The sequence below is a fragment of the Rana temporaria genome, chromosome 2 (genome assembly GCF_905171775.1).
Source record: "Rana temporaria chromosome 2, aRanTem1.1, whole genome shotgun sequence".
In the NCBI taxonomy this organism is placed as follows: domain Eukaryota; kingdom Metazoa; phylum Chordata; class Amphibia; order Anura; family Ranidae; genus Rana; species Rana temporaria.
In genome coordinates this window covers 60,227,827-60,246,799 of record NC_053490.1, presented here as the reverse complement: position 1 = coordinate 60,246,799, position 18,973 = coordinate 60,227,827, and the positions used below count along the sequence as shown (strand labels likewise).

At 43.4% G+C, this 18,973-nt stretch overlaps 1 protein-coding gene across 1 annotated transcript in view; it reads left to right on the top strand.

Moving 5' to 3' along the window:
* GUCY1A2 (guanylate cyclase 1 soluble subunit alpha 2) overlaps nucleotides 1-18,973 on the top strand; it is a 293,950-nt gene that overhangs the window by 106,598 nt on the left and 168,379 nt on the right. The window contains exon 3 of the mRNA XM_040340243.1: nucleotides 377-498. Within this exon, the coding sequence (XP_040196177.1) occupies nucleotides 377-498 (122 nt within the window). The remainder of the gene's footprint in view (nucleotides 1-376; nucleotides 499-18,973) is intronic.

Genomic DNA, 18,973 nt, shown 5'->3' with positions numbered 1-18,973 from the left:
GCGTAGCGTAAATACGATACGCTACGCCGCCTTAAAGTTGCGGCAAACTACGTGAATCTAGCTATTATAACTTATACAATATACCGAAAAATTCTCATTTTCTGCTTCCTGGGGCAAAGCTGTTACTCAAACATGTCTCTTCACTTTTCAATATTCAGCCTCCTAATGATGCAGTAAATTAGCACTAGTGATACAAGCTGATAATTCTCCCGGTGATAAACAGCAGCTCCATGTGTGAAATGATTTGCCTGAGCGCTATGTGCTAATTAGGGATTTGCTAACAATTTAATGAGGAAAGGCACTGAGAAGGTTAGGCTCTAGGAGACGGTGGGCTCGTATCTCATCCTCTTCTGACGTGTTACTCTTTCTTTTAAAGCTGCCCGGATGCCGAGAAGAATCTGCATAATGCTTCGCTGAAATGTCCATATGCGGGTCTCCCGGCTAATGAAGATTCAGAAGACGTCTCAGGAATTCTGCAGCGCACAGCCAACATTCTGGGTAGGTAGACATCAGCCAATCACAGACTAGCCCAACCAAAGGTTTCGTTTACATCAGCTAAATACTTTCCAACTTCATTAAAGCACAAGTTGTGCAATTCTACTATTCGATGTGTTTAGAAAACAGTTACAGCTTGCCAGCAAGCTATGGAGAAGGACCCATCGGAATTTCCGATGGCCTAAAACCCGATGAAATTTTTCATCGGAATTCCATTCAAGCTGTCTTGCATACACACTGTCAGACCAAATTTCAACCGTCCAAAACACAGTGGGGTAGATTCAGGTAGCAATTACGCCTGCGTATCCATAGATACGCAGCGTAATTGCTAAGTAGCGCCGGCGTATCGACTTTCTGTATTCAGAAAGCTCGATACGCCGACTGTAGCCTAAGATATGACTGGCATAAGGCTCTTATGCCGTCGTATCTTAGGCTGCATTCTGACGCTGGCCGCTAGGTGGCGTTCCCGTAGTGGTCAGCGTAGAGTATGCAAATTGCGCGCCCGGCGTTCGAGTTTTACGTCGTTTGCGTACGGCGCTTCCGTCGTAAGGCTGCTCCTGCTATTAGGAGGCGCAGCCAATGCTAAGTATGGACGTCGTTCCCGCGTCGCGTTTTTCGAAATTTGCGTCGTTTGCGTAAGTGGATCGTGAATGGCGCTGGACGCCATTTACGTTCCGGTCGAAGCAAATGACGTCCTTGCGACGTCATTTACCGCAATGCACGTCGGGAAAGTTTCCCGACGGAGCATGCGCACTACGTTCGGCGCGGGAACGCGCCTAATTTAAATGATCCACGCCCCCTACGGGATCATTTAAATTACGCACGCTTACGCCGGCCACTTTTACGAAACGCCACCGCAAATTACGGAGCAAATGCTTCGTGAATGAAGCGTAGCTCAAGTAATTTAAGGAGGCGTAGTGTAAAAACGGTACGCTGCGCCGTCGTAATGAAGTTCAATGCTTCCGACTTGATTCTGAGCATGCGTGGGTTTTTTCTCCATCGGAGTTGCACACAGACGATAGGAATTTCCTAATGTTTTTTTTCCATCGGAAAAAAATAAAACATGTTCTATTTCTAAACACTGACGGGAAAAAGTCTGATGGGGCCCACACACGATCGAAATTTCCGAAGAAAAAAGTCCACGCGGCATTACTCTCTGTGTGTAAGCAGTGGCCTCTCTGTAGCAGTCTGACACACCCTCTGCTGACTCCAAAACACTATACTCAAACTTTTAGAACTTCCATGATTGGCCAGATGAAGAACATTTTCAAACACGCTCAATAGTGGCTCCCACACAGCAAGGCTTCCCCCGACAGGCACCCAACAGTAGCTCAAACCATTGAACCACCCTTTGCTGTGTCAAAGCTAGAGCTTTCCAATCAGTGGGGAGCATAAGCTGTGCTGATTGCAGAGCTAATGGTCTGACTCAGCAGGGGACATATTGGACCTCTGCAAAGAAATAACGTGCTTCCCCACAGAGAGCTAAAGTCCTTCTATATTGCATGTTGTCAGGGGACAGCTCTTGCTCGGTAGGGAAGTGTGTTGGACTTCTGCAGAGACAATACAGCTTCCACATAGAAAGGTGGTCCTTTCCTAAAGCAGGCTGGCAGAGGACAGACATTTCTATTCAGACAGTGGCCTCCCGAAAAGTGAAGGAGCTGGGGTGTATTGGTGGGGAGGAAGGGGACTCTGTACTGGTGTGGAGGGAGGGCATCTGTACTGCAGGGTGGCTCTGTACTGGTGGGAGGGAAGGGGGCCTATACTTTGGGGGGGGGGGGTATATTGGTGAGAAGGAAGGAGGTCTGTACTGGTAGGGGGTGAGCTTTGTACTTGAGAGGGTGTCTGTACTGGTGGGGTGGGAGGAGGTCTGTACTGGAAGGGGGGTCTGTACTGGTAGGGAGGGAGGGCGGCTGTACGGGAGGGGGGTCTGTACTGAAGAGGGAGTATGTACCCATGTGGAAGTAAAATATATTTTAAATATATTTTAAAAAAACATTCTTAATATATGTTTCTCAAATATATTGCCATATATTTGAAATGCTACAATTTTGGCCAGATTCAATATATTTCAAATATATATTTCAATATATTTGAATATATTTTGGAATGCATTGTGAAATATGTTGCAAATATATTCATAAATATATGTTAAATGCACTTCTGAATGCATTTAGCAATATATTTATGCAACCATAAATATTTTGCAATGTGCATTTTGGAATGCATTGTGAATATATTCAGAAATATACTGCTAAATGCATTCAGAAGTACATTTCACATATATTTATGAATATATTCACAATGCATTTCAATGCATTTCAAAATGCACTTTGCAATATATTTATGGCTGCAAAAATATATTGCTAAATGCATTCAGAAGTACATTTAACATATATGTATGAATATATTTGCAATATATTTCACAAATATGCACAAATATATTGAAATGTATTGAATCTGGCCAAAATTGTAGCATTTCAAATATATGGCAATATATTTCGGAAAAATATATTAAGAATGTTTTTTTTAAATATATTTTAAATATAAATGTTAATGTACTTCTGAATGCAAAATTTAAAAAAAATACATTCCTATTACATTTTGAAATGCTGTGTATTTATATATTGTATTTTATATATTGTAGGCCTATAAAACTAGCAAACATTTGGAAAAAAAACAATAACACAGTACAATACACACAACTTTATTATCATGTAAATATACAAAAACTACAACACAGGGAATAGAAAGTGGTGTTAACTGTGGTAAATGACATTAATGACATAAAAGTTTGTGGTATTCTGCTGAGGTTTCTGATGTTTCCCTTCAGGTGATATTTCAACGCCGCAATTTTTCTCGTAACAGCGTCACTGATCACAGCTTATGAAGTCCCAGGAAACTTTGCCAAAGTAGCAGCTTTAAAAAGTAAATGGAAAATATTAGACTTATTAGATTTTTCCTGTGAATCAAAAGCCATATAAGACCCTTTTCACACTGCAGCGATGCTAAAGCTTCGGCCGTTTTGCAGTGTTTTTGTAGCACTTTTTAGGCGTTTTTTTTTAAAGGGAAAATGTCCAGTTTTTAATGCGCTTTTAGGGTGCATTGGAAGCACTGCCCATTAATTTCAATAGGCAGGTGCATGCTCCCAACCCACCCCAGATGCTGCTTGCAGGACTTTTTCTAATGTTGCGCAAGCGCATCGCCCCAGTGTGAAATTGCACTGAAAGGGATGCAGTTTTATGAGCTTTTTAGAGGCTATTTCTAGCGCTAAAACGCCTGAAAACTGCCTCAGTGTGAAAGGAGTCTAACAGATGCAGCTGAGTAAATAAAACTAACAAAATTAAGCATGTATAAAAACATCAAAATATTGTAGACTTTTCAAAAATCTGTATAAAAATCAACATCTTGCCTACAACTTGCCTTATTAGTTCAGACTACTACCAGACTGAGCAAGATATCTCATTTTGACACAACAGTCAAATTGGCTTACAGTCTACATGTCAAAGCTGATGTTTTCATAGGGTCTAACTGTACCCGCTTCTCTCCATCTGTCAGCCGCTTGGAGGCACCGCCTTAAAGGTTACTTTTTATTGAAGTGGTTGTAAAGACACAAGGGTTTTTACCTTCATGTTTTCTATGCATGAAGGTAAAAAAAAAAATCTTCTGTGTGCAGCAGCCCCCCTATACTTACATGAGTCCCCTCTCGATCCAGCGATGTCCACGAGAGCCTTGTCTCTTCAGGGACTTGCACTGCTGATTGGCTTTCTGTAGCGGTGGGAGCTATTGGCTTCCGATGCTATCAATCACAGCCAGTGAGCTAATTAGGAGATGGGGCCAAGGCAAGGCTTAGTGTGTGATCGGACACAGAGCTCTGGTTCAGGAGCACTGGCATGGGACCTGAGAAGAGAAGGATCTGAGCTGCTCTGTACAAAAACCTTTACACAGAGCAGGTAAATAGGAGTAGGACATGTTTGATATTTAAAAAAAATATGTTTTAATGTTTCGGTACCAAAAGAAAACCTACCTGTTTAGGCCTTGAGTACGACACTTAACAAGGAGATGAGCTCAACTCTTCAGACGGGACAGAAGGTGATGCACACGATACACCCACACAGGATGAACTTCCACCATCATTCTTCAGTACTATTAGCTGCGCTCTTGTGGTTTTCAAAGTATCCATTACGCCAGGCAAATCTATGGAAATGCATAAAAACTTTTTAAGTAACATAATGGCCTATTTCTCACTATATCCATTCATTTAATTTGTTAGAAATTGATGACTTGTGGAAAAATGTACTTTTACATGATTAGAGGGTTTCCTCCAGTCTGCTGCTGACCCCCCCACTAGATCAAAAATATTCCAGGAGGGTTTCACCCAAGGTAAAAGTAAGGATGTTCCACAAAACAAAAATCCTACTTGTGTATATAGTGTGTAGTTACCTCAGTGCACTCACTGATACTATAATGAATGTAGTACTGGTAAGGAGGGGGTCTCTACCAAAGGGGTTCTGTACTGGTGGGGAGGAAGGGGAGCTGTACAGGAGGGGGGTCTGTACTGAAGAGGGAGCATATACTGGTAGGGAGGGGGTCTCTACCAAAGGGGGTCTATACTGGTGGGTAGGGTAGGGGGTCTGTACATTTAGTTTGATGCCATGGCATGTTCAGTGTGATTTAGCTCCATACTGTAAAAGCTGCCTACAGTTTTGCTATGTAGATGGTTTTAATCATAATTTTGCACATTTATTTTCCATTATTTAGCTTTACCATTCATTTTATAGATACAATGTTTAAATTTGTATTTTTTTTGTACCTTCTTTAAATTACAATTATTATTTTTAAATCCAACAAGTCCAGCAAATAAGGATATATATGACCTAAGGTACTTTGCCTACACCTGGTCTACCATTGTCAATGTCAACATTGAATCAGAAATCAGATTCAGAGCAATGATAAAGAGCTTACAATGGGGCAAGTACATGTAGACAGAAAGTGGATAAAGAGAGCTTTAATAAATCCCTACTGACAGTTTTTTGGCAATTTGGGCCTTTAAGAAGGCCTGCACCAGATTAAAATCTCTGCTGCCTGTTTCAGTAACTTTACACGTGCGGCAGATGCAGGAAGTACTTAATCACACTTGCCAACCGGCTAACACCGATATACTTCGGCAGAATGGCATGGCTGTGCAAAACAACGTACCTGTAAGCGCGCCTGCCTTGTGCTCTGTGACCGTGCCCACGGGACCCGCGGACTCAATGTACATCAGTGTCCCGCGATTGTGTCACGGAGCTGCAGAACGGGGAAATGTCTATGTAAACAAGGCATTTACCTGTTCTGCCTAGTGACAGGACAGCGATCTACTGCTCCCTGTCGTGTCACTTGTAGCCCAGCCCCCCCCACAGTTAGAATCACTCCCTAGGGCACACTTAACCCCTAGTGTTTAACCCCTTCCCTGCCAATGTAATTTACACAGTAATCAGTGCATTTTTATAGCATTGATCGCTGTATAAATGACAATGGTAAAAAATTGTGTGAAAAGTGGCCGATGTGTCCGCCATAATGTTGTAGTCATGATAAAAATCGCTGATCGCCGCCATTACTAATAAAAAATAATTAATAATAAAAATGCCATAAAACTTTCCCCTATTTTGTAGACGCTATAACTTTTGTGCAAACCAATCAATACATGCTTATTGTGATATCTTTTTTTTTTTTTACCAAAAATATGTAAAACAATATAAATCGGCCTAAACTGCGACATTTTTATATTGTTTTTTTTTTTCAAAATTGACGCTCTTTTTTTTGTTTATAGCGCATAAAATAAAAAACGCAGAGGTGATCAAATACCACCAAAAGAAAGCTCTATTTGTGGGGAAAAGTGGACATCAATTTTGTTTCTGTGCAATGTCGCACGTCCGCGCATTTGTAAGTTAAAGCGATGCAGTGCCGAATCGCAAAAAGTGCTCTGGTCAGGAAGGGGGTAAATTCTTCCAGGGCTGAAGTGGTTAATAGCGCCACTTTGACGAAGTGGCACTATTAATGCACCAATGTAAAAAATAATTACTTCTAGATTGTAGATAAAGAAATTGAAAGTAATTAAGACCTACTGTAAGGGCCCATTCACACCAGGTGGGATGAGCGTCTATTCCAGCGCAGTCCCACCGCAAGACAAGCCGAAATGCCTTCTCCCTTATGTGCCCAGTTCACACCACTGTGCATTGTATACAATGGAAAACTGTGGCAGGCCGTACTTTTTTCCAACGCAGCACAGTGCGAGGCAATCCATTACTTTGCACCATGCTGCAGCCAATATAACTTCATGAAATGTCACTGGGTGACATTTCAATAAAGTTTGTTTAAGAAAAAGGTGAACAGTGCGATGCACTGTGATCTCGCTGCATAGCACAGCACACCAGTCGATGCGTTGTGATGCAGTGGTTGGTGTGAATAGACCCTCAGTTGCCTAACAGAGACAGGCAGAGTGCCTGTCCCTGTACGCAATGGACCAGAGCGCCACATTTGCTGCCAATTCCCTCTCCCTATCAGTGGTTGTTTAGTGTCACTGCAGTTCCTGATGGGGGGAAGTCCCATCAGGTCTGCCTCTCCTTGTTATTGTCTTAGACACTCGTTATGCATACCTCCCAACTTTCTGAGATGGGAATGAGGGACACCTATTAGCAAAAGTTTGTAGGCATAGGACACACCCCTGCCTTAAAGGAGAATTATACAAAAAATGATTGGTTAAACCCAGAAGTTTTTTTTTTTTTGTTTACCACCACTATTCTTTATTATTGGCTTTTGGAATTTACAGATGCAGAAATTCAAAACTTGAATGAAAGGTTTAGCACTGTAAATCACTTTAGGATGGATAAATAGTGCATTTTATATACAACTACCGTATTTGCCGGCGTATAAGACGACTGGGCGTATACGACGACCCCCTAATTTTCCAGCCAAAATGTTGGTTTTGGGATATACTCGCCGTATAAGACTACCCCCTTCCTACTAGTCATGCCTCGCCTCACAGTGCCACCATTACATGCCAGACTGTGCCCCATTACATGCCAGACTGTGCCCCATTACATGCCAGACTGTGCCCCATTACATGCCAGACTGTGCCCCATTACATGCCAGACTATGCCCCATTACATGCCAGACTGTGCCCCATTACATGCCAGACTGTGCCCCATTACATGCCAGACTCGCTGTGCTGTGCCCTTACCTTATCCTAAGACATGCAAAATCGCGGGCCGTGCTGTACGTTTTTTAAAAAGCTGCGCCTCCTACGTCTTCTGTTCCGTGATAGGCGGAACAGTCAGCTTCCCAGGAGGCACTGTGTTCAGTGTTCGCCTATCACGGAGGCCCTCTCGTCCGAGGACAAGAGGGCCTCTGTGATAGGCGGACACTAAACACAGTGTCTCCTGGGAAGCTGAGTGTTCCGCCTAACACGGAACAGAAGACGTAGGAGTTGAAAAAACGTACGGCCGCGATTCTACATGTCTTAGGATAAGGTAAGGATGTTAGGTTACTGGCGTATAAGACGACCCCCGACTTTTAAGAAGATTTTAAGGGGTTAGAAAGTCGTCTTATACACCGGAAAATACAGTATATAAATCAGACCAAACATGAGGGACAGATGAGGAGGAAAGAGGGACAGAGGGGCATTGTTCAAAACGAGGGACAGCCCCTCAAAATCAGGGACAGTTGGGAGCTATGTTCATGAATTCCTCTGACTGTGTTAATCCAAACAAAAAGTCATCCAGTTAAAATGGAACTAAAAGGGTTAATACTTTTCCAATGGTCCCTTGCTGGCATGTTCTTCTTCTTGTAAACATTTACGGCCGTCTTCATTGGCCAGTGTGAAATAACATTGTTTCTGCCCATTAGCAGGAAGATGTCATTCTGGCACACAGAGACCGGCCCGGCGCTGTAACCTGTGCATGCGCAGCTCAGTTCACAGCACCGGAGAAAACAGCAAGCAGGCAGGTAGGGACATTTTATTGCAGAGGAGACATTACATATGTCTTTTCTGCAATAAAATCCTGCCTGCTCGCTGTTTGTTACTTCAGTTCCGCTTTAAGGCCCCATCAACACTATATTGTAGTGCCAGCTGCAGCAGGAATCCAGCAGATTCCTGAGGCTGGGTTCATATATGAATGCTGATACTTGCGGCCCCTCAGCATGTACAAAGCAATGGCAGGCCACAGCTGTCTGCTGGTGTTCGGATGTAATCACACGCGAAGCAATCACTTCCATGGACAGACAGATGATCGCTGTTTGCATCCAGTGTGATCATTTGTCCCTACCCGCAGGTAATCGCTCCATGTGTGATTACATCCAAACACCTTCATTCCGGGACAATACAGTGTCCCAGAATGTAATAGAGGACACAGCCACCCCCTACTAACTAGTAACTACCGTATTTATTCGAGTATAACGCGCACACGTGTATAACGCGCACCCCTAATTTTTGATTAAAAATCGGTATAAAATCATTGTAATTGCCAAAAATCATTTATTGTATTTATTGTATGTCCAGCCATGTCCCCCGTATGTGCAGCCATGTCCCCCGTATGTCCAGCCATGTCCCCCGTATGTCCAGCCATGTCCCCCGTATGTCCAGCCATGTCCCCCCGTATGTGCAGCCATGTCCCCTGTATATGCAGCCACCTACTGTTAATCACCGCGGCGCAGGAACATTACAGACAGCGTTCGTTTAAACAGCTGTTTTCCCTGCCGCGCATAGACACTCCCCCTTGCTCGCGATTGGACAGATCTGTCCAAGGGGGAGTGTCTATGCGCGGCGGGGAAAACAGCTATTCAAACGAAAGCTGTCTGTAATGTTCCCCGCGCCACGGTGATTAACGTTGTAGCGGCGGCGGTAGCGGCGGCGGGGGGAGGGGGGAAGTATTCTATTCTAGTATCGGCGGTATTAGCGGGAGTACGAGTACTCCCGCTAATACTCGGTATCGGTCCCGCCACTGCCATCCCACCCCAGTCCTCGTTTATAACGCGCACCCAAAACTTTGATTTTTTTTTTGGTATAAAATTTTGCGCGTTATACTCGAATAAATACGGTACATTTCTGCAACTGGTTGCTAGGGCAAGCATTGCCTGGCGTCTTGCAACCAGTGACAATTTAATCTCAGACAGTGAGGCCGGGAGCGAGGCCTGCGCCTAGTGCAGCGCTGCTTTCCCCATCCACCTCAGCACCTCCTCCTTCTCCGGCACCCAGCGGCAAGCAGCAGGGACTGCTGTGATCTTCACTCTCCAGAAAGTGACCCCACTTCTTCTTTCCTTCAATGCACGGGGCTCATGCAGAGGGAGTGACAGCAACACTACATCTGGTGGCAAGCTATGGGTGGCAAGCGGCACTGCATCTGGTGGAAAGTGGCACATTAACCTGACAAATAACCCACCGCCAAATTCCCCATCTACCCCAACACTACATTTTCCCCCGCCCCCCTCATCTTTTTTGGTGGAAGGTGATAGAAGTGGTGTCCCTGAATGGCATTTTGGAAATGTGGTCACCCTAACCAGCAGCAGCTGTGGCCACTGTCAGCCTGTCATTGCTATGTACAGGCTAAGTGGCTGCAACTGTCCCTAACTGCCTGGGAATCTAACCGCAGGGATCTGCTGGGTGCTTGATGCAGCTGGCACTAAAATACTGTGTGAATGAGGCCTAAGCTTTATATATACATTATTATAATTAAAGTGTTATACCTTTGGGAGGATGTTCCTGATTACATGCATTGGTTTCACAGTTGCTGTTCCAGGAAACACATTGCTTCATTAATACACACATCTATTAACATTTAGAGGAAGCCTGCGGAGAATCTCACCTTGTGAAAAGGTGATGCGAGCCGAAACCAATAAAAAATGTTGTGTTCATGGTAAATGATGCATTACCTGTCGAGCTCAGAAAAAAATTACAATGCTGTGCAAATTGATTATGTTTTAATCGCTGGTGTCTTTATGTGCAGATCAAGGGAAATAAAGGCGCTGTGCATAAAACATAAAATATCTCTCAGTGACCTTCAGCTTTGTAGACAACATTCTGTTGTGTAATGTAAAGACATCTAAAGATTCTCTCCAAAGAGCAAAAAATATGGTGTTCAGCAGCAAACAATCAGATTTCAATAAGAAGTCTAGAATTGTTTTCCCCCATCGCCCTCATTATAAAATAACAAAATATATTTATGTTTTTTTAAGCACCTTCAGTCCGATGATGTCACAGGTCCTTCCTCTTCCCCCATAATCGCTTAACCCTCCTCTTGTGCTAGGGTCAGAACCCGACCCGTTTTCAGGTTTTGAATGTCTATAAGTATCACATAAATTTGTTTATTGCATCAAGATTTTTTTACTTTGTCAGGAACCTCTATTTAAACAATGTAATAGAAAAATAATCCTTTTCACTAAATTATAAAATACTGTGGTGAAAATTAAGACGTTTATGGTGTTAGGGTCAATTCTGACCCAGTTATAATATAGGATTATAGGACACTAATAAGTGCCAAAACTGAAATCATAAACACTCTCTCTGCTTAGTAACACTGACAGCCAATCACCTCTCAACACTGTGAGCTGTAGTTAGGGAGGGGCCTATCTCTTTGCCTGCTTGTCTGCTTCTCTAAATAAAGTAAAGAAACATATGACCAATACATTTCTATTCTATTGAGGTTTATTTTACCATTTTTTAAATTTGAAAATGAGAGGTATGCTATCAAAAGAAAGGTCTAAGGGGTCACACCAAAAATATTAAAACCTATTTTTTCAAGGGTAAAGAAGCCGAACAAGGTAACCAAGAGATAAGAAACAAATTGGATGATAAATAATTGTTCAGAGGGTATTTTATGGCTGATTTAAGACACGGGTCAAAACCGACCCGTTAACATCATGGATAGTAACAGAAAGCTAACATAAGAGGAGGGTTAATGACAGGTGAGCACTGTCCAGGAACACCCTAAGCCATAGGTTCTCAACCTTCCCAATTCCTGTGACCCCTTGATAAAATTTCCCAAGCTGTGGGGACCCCTAAGGCCTCGTACACACGACCGAGGAACTCGTCGTAAATTAAACATCGTTTTCCCCGACGAGTTCCTTGTCAGGCTTGTGGAGAAACTTGACAAGCTTTCTTTGCGTACACACTGTCAAGATCAAATCTCCTCGTTCTCAAACGCGGTGACGTACAACACATACGACGGCAGGGGAAGTTCGATTCCACTGGCACAACCCTTGGGACTGCTTTTGCTAATCTCATGTTACTGCGTGTTAAGTAAAAGTTTGGTAGGAGACGATTTGCACTTTTCAGTCTGTTACAGCGTGACAAATGTGCTATCTCCATTACAAACGCTACTTTTACCGAAGGTGCGCTCCCGTCTCATACTTTATTCTGAGCATGCGTGGGTTTCTAAGCATACACACGAACGTGTTTCTCATCCAAAACCAGCCCGACAAGGAACACGACAAGGAAATTGAGACACGTTCTCTTTTTTTCTCGTCGAGTCCCTCGACAGTTTTCTCGATGAAAAACATACACACGACCGTTTTCCTCGGCAAAAAAGCTCTCCCACCAAGTTTCTTGATGGATTCTGTCGAGGAAAACGGTCGTGTGTACGAGGCCTCACAGTAAAATTATTTTTGTATTGTGGGTTGTCAGCACCCGGGACAAGACAAGTAATTTGCACCCCTAACCCACAGACATTTAGCTCTCCCTGAGTCCTTTCCACTTGTACAGTATTAAAACCCCTTATGGTACATTTTCGGATGTACTACTCCTTGTTTGCCTTTCTTTCCCTTTTATCTCTCTCTATCCTAATTTCTTGTTTTTTTCCCCCCATCCCTCTCTCTAGCCGTCTTTTTTGTTCTTTCTCTCCCTTTTTCTTTGTTCCACCCCTCTTTCCCTCTCCCTTCCATGTATTCTTCATTTTTATTCCTTCTCTTATGCCGCGTACACACGACTGTTTTTCGGGTTCAAAAAAATTACATTTTTTTTAATGTCATTAAAAACGATCGTGTGTGGGCTTCAGAGCATTTTTCGGGTTCTAAAAAATGGCCACATTTTTTTTCCAACATGCTCTATTTTTTCACGACGTTTTTAACGTTGTCGTTTTTAAGGTTGTAAAAAATGGTCGTGTGTGGGCTTTAACGACGTGAAAAATCCGCGCATGCTCAGAAGCAAGTTATGAGACGGGAGCGCTCGTTCTGGTAAAACTACCGTTCGTAATGGAGTAAGCACATTCATCACGCTGTAACAGACAGAAAAGCGTGAATCGTCTTTTACTAACACAAAATCAGCTAAAGCAGCCCAAAGGGTGGCGTCATCCGAATGGAACTTCCCCTTTATAGTGCCGTCGTATGTCACCGTGCTTTGCTAGAGCATTTTTTTGTTCACGATCGTGTGTAGGCAAGGCCGTTTTAATGATTGGGTTGAAAACAACGTAGTTTTTTCTAGACCCTTAAAAACGTCATTTTTTAGAACCCGAAAAACGGCCGTGTGTACGTGGCATTACTCCTTGGTGGGATGGTGGGATGAGTGGTTTAGGTGCTCTTGAACAAGGTCCTCTGCTGATCTGAGAACTGTTGTGAGGACTTTTAATGGCAACTATAATCACAGGTAGTGTTACTCACTGTGCCTCCGACTTTGTGGCATATCGTAGCAGTGGAACCTATGCCGGAATCAGGAGATAAGGTCTCCTCCAGCCCCTCCCACTTTACATTCCTCACCAGTCAGCTGACCTCTAGCCTTTCCCCCCCCCCCACCCATGCTGTGAACTGAATGGGTGGCTGCGAAGAGGCTGAGTGGGAGGCCACAGGCTCCAGGGACAGCCCAGCTGGGCGGCCACAAAAAGGCAGGGAGAGTGGTGCGGGCTTCAAGAACAGCCCAGGATTCGGGGACCCCTGGCAAATCATAATTTGACCCCCGAGAGGGTCCCGACCCCAGGTTGAGAACCACTGCCCTAAGCTCAGGCATCATAATTGCACCGCACCAGGGGGTGGGTCCATGACAGCCTAGGCTCAGAGTAAGTGGGTTGAAAGACACTGGTTGTCATTCAGCCCAGAAAACCAATGACATCTACTGGTGGAAACTAAGAACTGCATGGGGACAACTACAGCTTTTAGGACAAATAGGTGTATAGGCGCTACAACCTTCCCACATAACAGCACCACCTGGTTCTCAGACCTCGAGGCTGCCAACACCTCCAACGTACCAGAATAAGGAAAGGGATGGTCGGCACTAAGGATGACATCCAAAAAATAGTATTCCTTTATTGAAAAAAAGGAATAAAGGAATACTATTTTTTGGATGTCATCCTGACTGCCGACGATTCCTTCCCCTATTCAACTACAGATTTTAGGTAAGTTCTGAAGGAAAAGTTACTTTTTACCTTAACATAGTTACATGGTTTGCGAGGCTGAAAAAAGACATCAAGTCCATCAAGTCCAACCTATGTGTGTGATTTTATGTCAGTATTACATTGTATACCCCTGTATGTTGTGGTTGTTCAGGTGCTTTTCCAATAGTTTTTTACATTTATGCTCCCTGCTGAAACCATCGCCTGTGGAAGAGAATTCCACATCCTTACCGCTCTTACAGTAAAGAACCCTCTACGCAGTTTAAGGTTAAACCTCTTTTCTTCTAATTTTAATGAGTGGCCACGTGTCGTATTAAATTCCCTTTTGCGTAAAAGTTTTATCCCTATTGTGGGGTCACCAGTATGGTATTTGTACATTGAAATTAAATCCCCTCTCAAGCGTCTCTTTCCTCATAATTAATATCCTCCAGTCCCTCTAGGCTCAGTTCACACTGGATGCCGATGTGCCTTCCAGCAGAGGTCCTGTGCGTCCTGGTTCACTGTTTCAGGTCTGATTTCAGCCTGAATTTTGGGCTGAATTCGGACCTGAAACTAACCAAAAGACGCACACGGCTCCTGTGCAAATTTGCACTGGAGCCGCATCGGACATATGTGAACCAGCTCCATAGAGAGCCATTCACATTCTCCTGCTATTGCGAATTAGTGATGCCATTTGGTGAGATTTGATGATGCCATTACTGTGCTGCTCACTGTTCTCCTTGCCGGAGGTGCAGACATGAGGAAGAAAAGCCCTACCTCTACCAAGATGTCCACCTCCACACAAAGACAAAGTACAGAACAAGGCATGGTAAGTCAGCTGTAGGTAGTTGACAGACATTACTGGTGACTAGTTCTTCGCCTGCATTTTTTTGGGACGCAGCTTGCAGAGTTCAGTTCCTGTTTTGCAGAAGCTTAGCACCACACAAGACTGCAATATGGCCTATGTTCTGCACTTTATTTAAAGTTGACTATTGATACAACTGATTACAGATTATTAAGGACCTCATCTGATCTACCCCCTCGATTGAATTGCTTTTTGTCCAATTTGCTGGCAGGTGTTAATCTCTTTGAAACAGGTTCCCTGTTCAAATGTCTGGAAGCCATTCTAAACACGCAGTTTAAGCCACTTCAAAGGCACTAGTTCCAGAGAGACCCTCTGATTATATCATATGGCCTACTGAATATGCATATTGTGCAAGGCGATAGGAAAACTTTGATTCCTTCCCCGAGGAGTTAAATATTTAAACCGTTGGACCGAAATTAAATAGATTGTGGGGGATTTATTTTGCGCAGTTATTGTTTTTAGCAGAGTTTGGCATTTAAATCAAAGGTTCCAATATCACACCGGACAGATTGTTTTTTTGTTTTTACATTCTTTCCTTTTGAAATTGTGTGCTCTACAATTTTTTTTTTTCTTCAGTCTGTTTTAAAATAATTTTGTAATCCAAAATCTGTACAAGCAGCCTTTCTTACCGATTCCCATCTGCTGCTCTGATTGCTGCTGTTGCAAAGATTAGCACGACTGGACGGTTAGGCACTACAGAAACTGAAAGTACCATGATTTTTGGTTTTGGGCTTAATACCGATTTAATGCATAAAAATGGGTTTTGTTAATGCAGATGTGTTAATGCAATGTATCATCTCAATGGGCCCCTAAGATGAAACTTTAGGCTGTCCATTATGAACATCAATTTGCGGTGGCTATTTAACCTCTTGCCTACAGGGCACTTTCACCCCCTCCCTGCCCAAGCCATTTTTCAGCTTTCAGCGCTGTCACACTTTGAATAACAATTGCGCAGTCATGCAACACTGTATACAAATGAATGAAAGCATTTTTATATATTTTTTTTCCCACAAATAGAGCTTTCTTTTGGTAGTATTTGATCACCTCTGCGTTTTTTATTTCTTGCGCTATAAACAAAAGAAGAGGGACAAGTTTGAAAAAAACACAATATTTTGTACTTTTTACTATAATAAATATCCATTTTTTTTTCTTTAAAACAAATAATTTTCCTCAGTTTAGGCCGATACTTATTTTTCTACATATTTTTGGTAAAAAAAATTGCAATAAGCATTTTTATTATTTATTTATTTTTTACTAGACATGTGCGCACTGAAATATTTTGTTTCGGGTTTTCGTTTTCGTCCGAAAAATAAATGTATTTAGTTACTCCCGAAATTTGTTTTTATTTACTTTGTTTTTCGTTGGAAATTGCATTCGTCCGAAAATCTGCCCTCTCTGGCTCCCGCACACGCCACTGATCACAATATACATAGATTCATGTATTGCATTGCATGAATCTATGTATTGCCGCCGAGTATTCAGATGGTCGGCCCCCTGGTGAGCGCCGGCCATCTAAATAACAGCGGCTGTGGAAGTGCCTATCAGAGCCAGCGGCTCTGATAGGCTTTCTGATTACAGCCCTCAGGCTGTAGTCGGCTTCCAGATGCTTATCCTCGGGACACACGGGGGGTGCGTTCCTTGGATAAGAGTGACAGGTGTCTCAGCCAATCAGGTTCACCGGTTCTGGTTACCGGTAACCTGATTGGCTGAAGTGTCACAGAGGGCGGGAGAAGACATCGAGGGACGGTAGAAGCACGGCTGACCCCAGAAAGGTAAGTGCCAGGCGGGGGGGGGGGGGCATTTTACAGGTCACAGTGGCAGCCAGCATTTTACTGGGCACAGTGGCGACAATTGCTGGGCACAGTGGTAACAATTGCTGGGCACAGTGGTAACAATTGCTGGGCACAGTGGTAACAATTCCTGTGCACAGTGGTAACAATTGATGGGCACAGTGGTAACAATTGATGGGCACAGTGGTAACAATTGATGGGCACAGTGGTAACAATTGCTGGGCACAGTGGTGACAATTGATGGCATGGCATAGTGGTGACAATTGCTGGGCACAGTGGTGACAATTGATGGCACAGTGGTGACGATTGATGGCACAGTGGTGATGATTGATGGCACAGTGGTGATGATTGATGGCACAGTGGTGACGATTGATGGCACAGTGGTGACGATTGATGGCACAGTGGTGACGATTGATGGCACAGTGGTGACGATTAATGGCACAGTGGTGATGATTAATGGCACAGTGGTGACAATTAATGGCACAGTGGCTGTGTTTGATGGCATGGCACAGTGGTGACAATTGACGGCACAGTGGCGACAATTGATGGCACAGTGGTGACAATTGATGGCACAGTGGCGACAATTGATGGCACAGTGGTGACAATTGATGGCACAGTGGCGACAATTGATGGCACAGTGGCGACAATTGATGGCACAGTGGCTGCGTTTGATGGCATGGCACAGTGGTGACAATTGATGGGCACAGTGGCGATAAATGATGGCACAGTGACTGCGTTTGATGGCATGGCACAGTGGCTGCATTTGATGGGCACAGTGGCTGCATTTGATGGGCACAGTGGCTGCATTTGATGGGCACAGTGGTTGCAATTGATGGGCACAGTAGCTGCATTTGATGGGCACAGTGAGGCTGCAATTTTTTATTTTTTTTCGTTTGTTTGCGCCCCCCCAAAAATGTTGAGCACCAGCCGCCACTGTCAAAGAAGATTCGATGGAGTAGCAAAACTGTACGACGCTTCAATCATATTTTTCCAGTCGAATGTTCCGCCTACAAGCTATAGTAGAATTCTAATGTTGTATGCCTAGTAATATTTATAGTTATTAATTATTATTACTAGTTAACCAACAATAGAATTTTTCTATAGCCTATGGGCCGAGCATTTGACTGGAAATATATGATTGCAGCGTCGTACAGCTTAGCTGCTCCATCGAATCTTCTTAGAACTATCAACAGACACCATAAGCCTTCAATGACAGATTCAAAGTTTTTCGTTCATGTTGAATTGTCAAGTTAGTTCTAGCTATTTGACTGCTCCTCCTCTTTGGTTACAATCAGCCAATAACATTCATCATCATCATCATTATTTTTATTTTACTTCCCCCACCCAATTCCAGCAGCGATCTTTTCTCTCTATAATGTCGAATCTTTTCTCTCTATAATGTCAAATCTTTTCTCTCTATAGTGTCGAGTCTTTTCTCTCTGTGTAGAATAATCTTGGACTAGAGTTAAGGTTAGGCACATTCGACCACCGAAAACGAAAATAAAGCATTTATTTATGTCAAATCTTTCGGTTTTCGGATTCTGTGCGTTCGTTTTCGATTGTTAAAACGATAATGAAAATACCTGAAATTCGGACGAAAATGCGTTTGGACAAAAACGAATGCACATGTCTATTTTTTACTAGTAATGGTGGCGATCTGCGATTTTTATCGTGACTGCGATATTGCGGCGGACACATCGGACACTTTTGACACATTTTTGGGACCGTTCACATTTATACAGCGAACAGTGCTATAAAAATGCATTGATTGCTGTATAAATATGACTGGCAGGGAAGGGGTTAACACTAGGGGCAATCAAGGGGTTAATGTGTTCCTAGGGACTGATTCTTACTGTGGGGGGAGGGGACTGACTGGGGAAGGTGACCGATCGGTGTCCCTATGTACAAGGGACACACCATCGGTCTCCTCTCCCTGACAGGACGTGGATCTGTGTCAGTTACTGGGTAATCACGGGTGCCCGGCGGGCATCGCGGCCGCCGGACACGCGCATCTGGGTTCCCAGTGATGCGGCGGTGCGCGCACACCCCCTTGAGGCTTGGGAAGGCGCGACGTCATATGACGTCCGCCCAGAACGAGAGAGTATTCGTCCCGCCGTCATAGATTGTAAGCTCTAACGAGCAGGGCCCTCTGATTCCTCCTGTATTGTATTGTAATTATACTGTCTTTCCCGATGTTGTAAAGCGATGCGCAAACTGTTGGCGCTATATAAATCCTGTATAATAATAATATGACGGTGGGCGGTAGACAATCGGTTAAAGGGACCCTTATAAAGACCCTAGAGAATACAATGGCGGTTGTTGCAACTTTTTATCTTGCACTGTATTTTCGCAGCAATTTTCTGAACGCGTGTTTTAAAAAAAAAAATGTTGTGCTTAAAAAAAAAAAAAAAAAAAACAGTAAAGTTAGCCCAATGTTTTTGCATACTATGAAAGATGAAGTTACGCTGAGTAAATAGATACCTAACATGTCA